Raw genomic sequence first — 10000 nt, 5'->3', positions numbered from 1 at the left:
ATACAACCCTAGCTTTTGATAAACTTCAACATTTATTGACACAGGTTCTCATCCAGGTAGGCCTATCCCATGGGATCTGTCCCCCCGCCTCAGTCATTCTTTACCTGTCATTTTGTATATTATCTGGAGCGAGCGAGCGAGCGACCCGCCATGTCCTCCTGTTACCCGACTTTCCCTGGGCTCGGGGCTCAGACTCGGGCACTGTTGCCATAGGGGTGATTCCACCTTCTTCGTCTTTTTAAGTGGCTAGAGTTCCACGTCAAATTTCCTACGGTGTGAAAGGTATTGATTGGGGATGCAACTTTTGAGTTTAATCATATTGACGACGATAACCCTTGAGTATATGGTTTAGTTTCTACATCCGTACTTGGATATGGCAACTGTGTAACTAGTTGCGGATTACTATTAGGCTTCCCTTCCTGGCGCGTTCTATAGGACGGCGCCTCCTGTAGGACCCACGGTGACCTCGAGGGCACGGAGAGCAAAGAAGGAAGTGGGCCCGAGCCTTTGTCAGACCAACTGTTCCTCATTGTGGGCGTCTTTTATCCTGTTTCAGGCGGTGGGTTTTTAAAGGAGATTTTCGGTCATTTATGATATTTTTCGGGTGGTTGGCTGGCTGGATTGCCTGTGTGCTTGCTCTTGTCTCGGCTTCCGTGCCCCAGTGTGCGATGAGCAGGGGCGCGTCATGGAAGTCGCGTTTTGAGCCTCCTGTAATATTGGTGTCGCAGTGGAAGAAAAGTTCAAATGGAAGCCAAGAAAGCATTGTCAGTTAAGGTGATTTCCTTTAGTGAGACCGAGATTGTTTTTAAAATACATTTTCTCTTTATCTGTGTGTGCGTGCGTGTACTTGATTTGAGTGAATAAGATAATAGACTCAAATGTTGTTTAATTGGAAAACAGATCATGTCTGCTTTCAGGACACTTGATCGTAGTAATATTATATTGCTTTAAAAACAATAATAGTGTAATCATTGGTGGCGGGCGTAGCATGGCACGTACCATAGCATTTGGCAGTGGGGATGGGAGAGGGATGCTCAGCGACGGGCGACAGGGTGAAATATTCGCGAACAGTGCCTTTGGGATTATATTTAGGGAGATATGATTTTGCAGTAGCCTTCCGAGGGGAGCGACAACTGCTTGGCGCTGCGTGAGGCGACCTTGGGCGGGAGTGACGGCATGTCCGAGTGGATGGGAAGCCAGTGACCCAGCCGCCGAGGAGGGAGGAACGAGTGGGGTGGCGCAGAGGAGGGGAGAAAGTGGAGGGGGAAACACAGTTACACTTGCATCATGAGAATCTCAAGGTCAAGAGGGTGGTGTATTATTCGTCTGCAGGGCCCCTTCGCTGCCTGGGTGGGTCCGTGCAGAAGGCTAGCATAAAGGCGAAATTTCCCTATAGACAACCCCCTTCCCCCTCTGCCACAATCACCTGTTGAATTAGGGTGAAGGAAGAATGACATTTAAACGCTGCTCCGAGTGGCGGGGGCGCCGAAGGGTGGTATTTGTGTGCCACCCTCCCCCACACTTCACCTTCCCCTAGGGTGTGAGAGGAACTCCCCTTCCCCCTCCTGTTCTCAGCGAGGGGAGGGAAGTAGGGGAAAGTTCGCAAGCCGAATACGCACTTATCGCTCCCGCGGGTAAGGGCGGTTGCACTCTGCTCTGCTCTGGCTAGACACGTGGTCTTGTTTGTAAACACAGCCGCACATGGCCGTAGAACATATGATCATCAGCTGACCCAATTATGAGTAATTATTATAAAGCACTTGTGGACCACGTGAGCTTGTTTACAAACAGTAGACTGGTGATGATGAAGATGCCGCTGGAGGGTGATGAAGGTCGTCATTCTGCTAGGCGACCGCCAGACATGCCCCAGACACTTGCCAGGCTACCCGCCTTTACCACCTTCCCGCCCTGCCAGTTTCAACTCCCCACCCTCCATCTCCCCTCCCGCCTGGTCTCTTGTCTCGTCATCCTTGCAAGGACGTCAAAGGGAACGCTGTTTCTTCTTTACATTAAGTTACTGTGAAACTTTTCGATCTTTTCTCTTGTAAGAAATGTAGGTAGATTTTCTATTTGTACAAGAATGCAATTTTGTTTGAGCACGAATGCTAAATGTGTCTTTCTTCTGTTCACAGACTCCCCGCGGCGAGAAGATGGAGCGTCGACAGGCCGGTATGGGTGCTATGATGCCTTTCTTCCCCGGTCCCGGCATGGGCGAGCAGCCGCCCCTGCCGCCCCCAGAGATCCCACCTTTCCCACACATGAGGGAGCGCTTCCCCAACGCTGTATGGGGCGGCGAGGCACCACAGGGGCAGTGGCCGCCTCCGTTCCACCCCCCAAGTCTGGGCCACCCACCCATGGGTCACCCACCCCCGCCACCGCCACCCCCACATCAGTTCGGCCAGTTCGAGCCCCGCCAACCCATGTTCAATTTCCCCGGTGGGCCTAACGGGCCCCCAGCTCCTCCCGCCCCCAGTGTACCAGTCTCGCAGTTCAACAGTCAGTTTAACGGACAGTTCAACGCCCCCGGCGAGAATGGCACTGCGGGCTACGTGCCGCAGGGACACTTCTCCCCCCAGACGCCGCAGACGTCCGTCCCCGCCTTCGCGAGTGGGCCGCCCAACGGTTTCCTCACGCAAAACCAGGGAAACGGGGTAGTGGGGGGTTCGTCCCCCCATCCCCACCGCTACCCAGGCTCTAACGACTTCCATCAACAACAACAGCAACAGCAGCAGCAACAACAGCAGCAGCAACAGCAGCAGCAACAGCAGCAGCAGCAGCAGCAGCAACAGCAGCAACAACAACAGCAGCAGCAACAACAACAGCAACAACAACAACAACAACAACAGCAGCAACAACAGGGCGGCATGTTCAAGTCGCCCATGGCATCGCCTGCAGTGTCGGCGCCCGAGGCGTCGCCTGTCACAGGAGGGTTCACCATGACGACGCTGCCGTCCCCTCACGCCCCTCACACGCCGCACGCCCCCCACACCCCTCATACAGCCGATCACCCAAACGAGAAGCCTGGGTACCCGCCGCCTCCCCCCACGCAGAGTTTACTCGGCTCTAGAGTGTCTGCGGGCGGGTACTCGGGTCAAACTTTGGAAGGGGGTGCGGGCGTGCCCCAGGCAAGCCCACACGGCTCCGTCAGCGTGCAGAGTCGACTGAAAAACATGATCATGTCTCGGCAAGGAGGCTCCGCGTACCCCGGCGGGGGCGTGGATTCGCCGCCTTTAGGCGAGGTGCACTTCTCCGGGCACGTCGCTGCCGTGACCAGCGTGGCCAACGCCGAGCCCGCGCACATGCACGAATCTCTCAAAATGGCCCAGAATTTTTTAGCCTATAGGACTGCAGAGCCTGGCCCGGGCTCTGTGGTCCATGCCAACAGTAGTGATGTGAAGGGCGGTGTGGGGACCGTACATACCCATACCAACACTAACAGTAGCAGTGAACCTCCGAGTGCGGAAGGGACACCGCTGCGGGGGTCAGCGCCCCCTCAAAACTGTCAAGTTAGTGAACACACGAGTAGTGAAAATGATCAAGGTAACAGTGAAATTGACACTGGTATAAAGAAAGAAGTTATTGATGATGTGGAAATGAAAGAAGAATTAGCTAAAGTTAGCGATGATGTTGAAATGAAAGAGATAGAAAAGAAGGAAAGTGAAGATGTGAAACTTAACGAAGAAATAAAAGTGGAACAGAAAGAAGAATTGCAGGTGGAACAGGCCGCCGCTTGCCCGACCGACAGCATAGCACCCAAACCTCCGGACCAGCTTGGCCCCAGAACGCCTCCAGCTGGGGCCTCCGAGGACGAGACCGGGACGAGGAACACAGAAACCAGCCGCCCACAAAACCTTGGAGAGAAGTTGTCAGTGTACGACTTCCCAGACAGTCCAGACTCGAGCCAGAGCCGCCAGGATTTTCGGTTTGGCAGGGTCAGGGGGGCAGGACCGCCGTCGTCGCGGCCTGCGTGTGCTAGTGTGCCTGGGGCCGGACGCCCCGGGCCGCTTGCAGCCACCCCCGCGGGGCCTAAGACGCCATCACGGCACCATGTGCCAACTCCTCCAGTTTGTGTAGGACCGCCTAGGCCCCCGGGTCCCCCTGCCTCTGCCTTCCAGCCTTGCAACGAGTCAGACTCCTGTCAGTATTCGTCCAACAACACCAGCACACTCGCCAACCACACGAAGACAACGCCATGCCAACAAGTTGCCAGTTCGACCCCTGGCAACCAGCAGTCCTTACAGCTGCAGAAGCAGCAGGCGAACTTGCATCAGTCTGTAGGTGCAGTTCAACCCGCCACATATCACCCGGAGAGTTATCTGTCTCATGTCCAGCAAAACCAGGCTGAGGCGCCCTCCCCTTCGACGCACTCGACCGCGCCGCAGACGACACCCAGTCAGGCCGACGCCTCCGATGGCTCCCGCAACACTCCTCGGGTGAAGACGGAGAGTCCCTGCCCGCAGCAGCAGCAGCAGCAGCCGGAGCCAGAGCCGCAGACACAACCACAGTCGCAGACAACCGACGCCGTCCAAGAAGGTCCTAAGAAGAACCCAGACCTGGAGGCCCGCAAGGAGCGCCTTCGTCTAAACGAGCTCAACGTACCTCGATGTTCATGCATTGTCCCCCCTGGTGAGTACAAAGCGCTCTTCAGCCGTATAAAAATTATATGAAATGTATTTGCAGTGAGTTCGACTCTGTAGACATTCTTTGACTTTACCTTTATTGCTAAGCTCATTCATTTCTCCGTGTTTGTTTGCATGTCTTTTATGTCAGCAAATGGTTGAAGGAACCATCTGGTGAACAAAGCAACTTTCACCATTAACTTTTGTATTTCATATTTCAAGACAATGAAATACGCTTGCATGGTTCTTTTAATCATTGACTGATGCTATGAGGTTTTTGTTTGCTCATTCTCATTTTGAAAACGGATTAATTGCATTCTGTATGAACATTTTTATTCCCTTTTAATGTATAAATGATCTCAGCGGCCATCATCATGCATTTCTTCGTTAGGCAGCATGTAAATGTGCATCCGGCCATGGTAGCACATTTGCACCGTTCGACAGAAAGATTTTCTGTCGGATTTGGTTTCTTATTTTTATGCTTGCGGCTGTGCAATAGATAGTTATTTTATTTTTTCGTTGTTTAGTAAGAGCATGAAATGCAGTCCTGGAATCCAATCATCCCATGACCAGTTGGGAGGGGGTGGAGGAGAGGGGGATGCGATGGAGAGTTGAGGGTTAGACTAGGGGATGAATGGTAGAGAAAGGCAATTATAAATATTCATAAATCATTTTTAAATCATACAAAGAGCAATTGGCTTGAATCGAGTTCCATTTTCGCGGTCCATTTAACTCTGCGCGATATTTCATTCGAGAGAGTGAATAGCGCAGGGTGAAAAATGGCTAGGCTAATCTGGGCTCTATGCAAGGACCAAGAGGGACGAGGGAGAGAGGGAAAGAGAGAGGGAGAAAGAGAGAGGGAGAGAGAGAACGAGTGGGCAAGGGGGACAGTAATTAGTGATAAAGAAAGGAAGCATGAATAGAAATCAAGAGAATGACGCTTTAAAAAAGAGAAATGCCAACAGTTCGGCGGCTGGGTTGAAGATATGGGAGAGGATGATGTAAAGCAACACATCAAAGGGGCCAAAACTGATTGGCGGCTGGATTTGAAAGGGAGTGTATATCAAATTTATATTTACATTAGAGCACAGTCGTTATTTAAAATACACGAGAGAGAGAGAGAGAGAGAGAGAGAGAGAGAGAGAGAGAGAGAGAGAGAGAGAGAGAGAGAGAGAGAGAGAGAGAGAGAGAGGGGAGGGGAGGGGAGGGGAGGGACAGAGGAGAGAGAGAGAGAGAGAGAGAGAGAGAGAGAGATAGAGAGAGAGAGGGAAGAGAGAGAGAGAGAGAGAGAGAGAGAGAGAAAAGAGAGAGAGAGAGATAGAGAGAGAGAGAGAGAGAGAGAGAGAGAGAGAGAGAAGAGAGAGAGAGAGAGGAGAGAGAAGAGAGAGAGAGATGAGAGAAGAGGAGAAGAGAGAGAGAAGATAGAAGAGAGAGAGAGAGAGAGAGTAGAGAGAGAGAGAGATAGAGAGAGAGATAGATAGAGAGAGAGATAGATAGAGAGAGAGAGAGAGAGAGATAGATATAGATATAGATATAGATATAGATATAGATATAGATATAGATATAGATATAGATATATATATATATATATATATATATATATATATATATATATATATATATATATATATATACAGAGAGAAAGACAGAGACAGAGACAGAGACAGAGACAGAGAAGAGAGAGACACAGAGAGAGAGAGAGAGAGAGAGAGAGAGAGAGGGAGGTAGAGGGAGAGGGAGGGAGAGGAAGAGAGAGAGGGAGGGAGAGGAAGAGAGAGAGAGGGAGGAGGAGAGAGAGGGAGAGAAGGGAGGAACAGCAAGAGAGGCGGAGGAGGCAGGGGAAAGGCCAGACCCGTAAAAAGATTGAAAGTAACTTGTCTCTTTACGCACTCGCGTATACATAACTACACATATAAGTGCATATATGAGTGACTGAGAGAACCTAGTAAAAGAAGTGTGTGTGTCACTCGTGTGTAAAATGAATGACCTTGCCAGTGCTCCTGGCGGTGCCCCACTCAGCGGCCGTGTTTTATTTTGGTGACTCGGGCACTTGGGGTTCGAAGGAGCACTGAGGAGATGTTCAAGTCTTGCCCGTTTTTCAGAAAGACATCGTGTTCTTGTGAAGGCTGTTGTTATTTTTGCCCTCCATCCTTAGCCGTACATTGTCATCATATAAGTCAAATGTATTACGCAATTATATGGTAACTATTAGTAAATCAGTTTGTGAGCTATTTCTTTTTCAATTGGATTTCTCAGCGGGAGGGAGAGACGAAACTTTCGGGTAGTGAAGCTCTCTCACATCTATCCCAAGAGGGCAGTGTGGAAAACGTTTCAAAGCCACTCCTGGATCGATAATTTACCTCACAACTAACTGTATATGTTAGCTGTTTCGAACTCGCTCCCCGATCATATAGTGCTACTGGATTTTGTTGAATCGGAGAAAGACTTGGCAAATATATTTCGAAGCGTAGAATAAGGAGTGAGTACTACCGAACGCCAAACGGACACTCGCATCTTTATCTAGGGAAATTATAACAATACGCACATGTGGAAGAGGAAGTCAGAGCCAGGGCCGCCAATTAGGACGAGAGCGCGTGGGGCGAGGCACGTGTTCTGTGCCACGCGTTATTGCCCAGATATCGATCCAGGCTCCCTAAAGCCACGCCGTTGGGCTCATGTGTAGGCTTAGCCCCCCCTCCCCCCCTCTCTCTCTCTCTCTCTCTCTCTCTCTCTCTCTCTCTCTCTCTCTCTCTCTCTCTCTCTCTCTCTCTCTCTCTCTCTCCCTCCCTCCCTCCCTCCCTCCCTCCCTCCCTCCCTCCCTCCCCCTTCCCCTCCCTCTCTCTCCCTTCCTCTCTCCCTCCCTCTCCCTCTCTCCCTCTTCCATTCTCCCTCTCTCCCTCTCCCTCCAGCATTTTAGTCGGAAATGAATGTATGCAATTGAATATCTTTATACTCTATTCTCGAGCGATGGCATTGGAAAATCAGTTTCTTTTCTACTGAACATTTAAGTTGATTATACAGAAATAGATAGGCCATGCACGGGAACACATGCTAAATCACACACACACACACTATCACTAACACATACTAACACTAACACAAATTCTCTCAGACCCACAACACGCACGCACGCACGCACACCACATACAGCTGCAGCAGGTGTGGCACATCAGTTCCACAGCTGTGCGGCAACAGACCCAATGTTGTCTCCGGTGGACACTTCTTTGTCACACCCAGGGTTGAATGGCGGTTTTAACTGGGCAACAGACACAAGAAGTATGTGATGCATTACATGCAGTGCTTGGATGGATGCACGCGTGCCCCCCCCCCCCCTCTCTCTCTCTCTCTCTCTCTCTCTCTCTCTCTCTCTCTCTCTCTCTCTCTCTCTCTCTCTCTCTCTCTCTCTCTCTCTCTCTCTCTCTCTCTCTCTCTCTCTCTCTCTTTCTGCGTGTGTGTGTATGTATGTATGTATGTATGTATGTGTGTATGTGTGTCTGACACACACATGTGCATGTATGTATTTATGTATGTACACACACACGAACACACACACACACACACACACACACACACACACACACACACACACACACACACACACACACACACACACACACACACACACACACACACACACACACACATACACACACACACACACACACACACACATACACACATAAATATATATATATATATATAAATGTATGTGTGCATGCAAATGTGAATATCCATATGTGTATGTCTGCTTCCCTCCCGTCACAACAGTCCAAGCCGAACGCCAGCGCGATTGCATATTGTTATGGCTTCGTTCATTAAGACGGCCGTCTGGTTGGGACGCGCGTGAACACAGACCGCCTGGCGTCGCTTCCAGCCGAGCGCAGTAATGAGGCTGCCGCGCGCGCACGTGTCCGGCGCCCCGCATAAATTACGCTCGCTGCTGCCCGGCCGGGATTCTGAACGCTGCGCTGGCGTGTATTGGGTGAAATTTTGCGTAGTGTGTATGACTGACAATGTGTTACTGAAAGATATTTTTTTTTACGTAATTAACCTTATTTTTTCTCACTGTGCGCGTCTGTGATATTTTATGTTTGTTAGCTTCATTTTTTTTTCACCGCGTAATAAATTTATCTTGAAAAATAATACCCTCTCAGCTTCATGTATGAATCAATAATTACTTCTGATTTCGAAAAAAAAAACATGAAATAAATGCGTCTGATTATCAGTTTTGCTGAACGTAATGCAGTGAATGGATCTGATTATGCGTTTGTTGAACATTATCAATGTTCATTATCCTCTGAATTACATCCTAAATTGAAGCAGTTTTATCGATACATATTAAAATCAGCATTAAACGTAGTGCGCGCTTTGGCTGTCCTCGCATTGCATATGATGATTAGCCGGCAGCCACTAAAAGGCTCGCGTTGGCAACTCTGGGATCGTATGATAACAAACAGCAGGCTTTGGTAACACTGTCAATCAATATGGTAATACTTTTGATGTTAAATGTTCAAATTTAAATTAATTATATGCCTGTTTAAATCTACCTCTGCAAATGTGAATTTGTCTGATGCATCGGGAATGAACAGCTTTGCATAGTGAGCCGGTCATGCGCGGAGTCGAAACGCGAAATAATGTGGAAGTAATGTCTCGCCATGAGGAAATGCGAAACAATATGGAAATGATGTCTTGTCATGAGAAAATGCGCGCAGAACTCCCTGCCTGAAAATCAATATCGGACGGACAGTTTGCAGGGGGTGGGATTAGAGAATGCTAAACCCGTGGGCGCACATGGGCGGTATTCCTCTGTTGCCACCCATATACCGCCCATAATTGCTTTAGGTATAAAAAGATCAGCATTATCCTTCCTGTTTCTGACTGCTTGCATCCACCCATAGCAAGCGCACTCTGTCTCTATGCAACTCGGTCTGTGTGGCTTTTCACCAGATATCATTGCCAGGAATTTAATCTTAGCGATAATTTTGAAATATCTCATGCCAGATATTAATAAGCCGGGTTTATGTTGAGGATAAACTAAATCAGATAGATATGATAGGGCAGATGGCTTCATATGAAAGAGCATACTACAAAATGGAGCATTATATGTATATCACAGTACCTGCCATTGTCACATCATCCCAGATTGTCATAAGCTTCATTTTGATATTAATAATGGTGATGGAACTGATGCATTTTAGAGTTACAGTTTAATCCTTTAAAAAATATATAGTTACATAATGTTTGATAGCTTTATACTTGATATTTGATATGTTCAGAGGGAATGTATTTCCTATTCTCTTCAAAATCATAGTTTATTAAAGCACTCATTGATTAGATTCAAGGTGTGAGGAATTTTTGGTTATCTTTAAGAGGTAGAATTC

The 10000-nt window shown here is 48.9% G+C and overlaps 1 protein-coding gene across 2 annotated transcripts in view; it reads left to right on the top strand.

The window, feature by feature from the left end:
* Positions 1–10000, top strand: part of LOC119580173 (DNA N6-methyl adenine demethylase-like) — a 170020-nt gene that overhangs the window by 149299 nt on the left and 10721 nt on the right. For both annotated transcript variants that reach the window (XM_037928151.1, XM_037928152.1), the window contains one exon: positions 2133–4626. In XM_037928151.1, the coding sequence (XP_037784079.1) occupies positions 2133–4626 (2494 nt within the window). The remainder of the gene's footprint in view (positions 1–2132; positions 4627–10000) is intronic.

The sequence above is a fragment of the Penaeus monodon genome, chromosome 13, assembly GCF_015228065.2.
Source record: "Penaeus monodon isolate SGIC_2016 chromosome 13, NSTDA_Pmon_1, whole genome shotgun sequence".
Taxonomy (NCBI): domain Eukaryota; kingdom Metazoa; phylum Arthropoda; class Malacostraca; order Decapoda; family Penaeidae; genus Penaeus; species Penaeus monodon.
The sequence above is the reverse complement of the archived record's forward strand: the minus strand, read 5'-3'. Positions and strand labels throughout refer to the sequence as shown.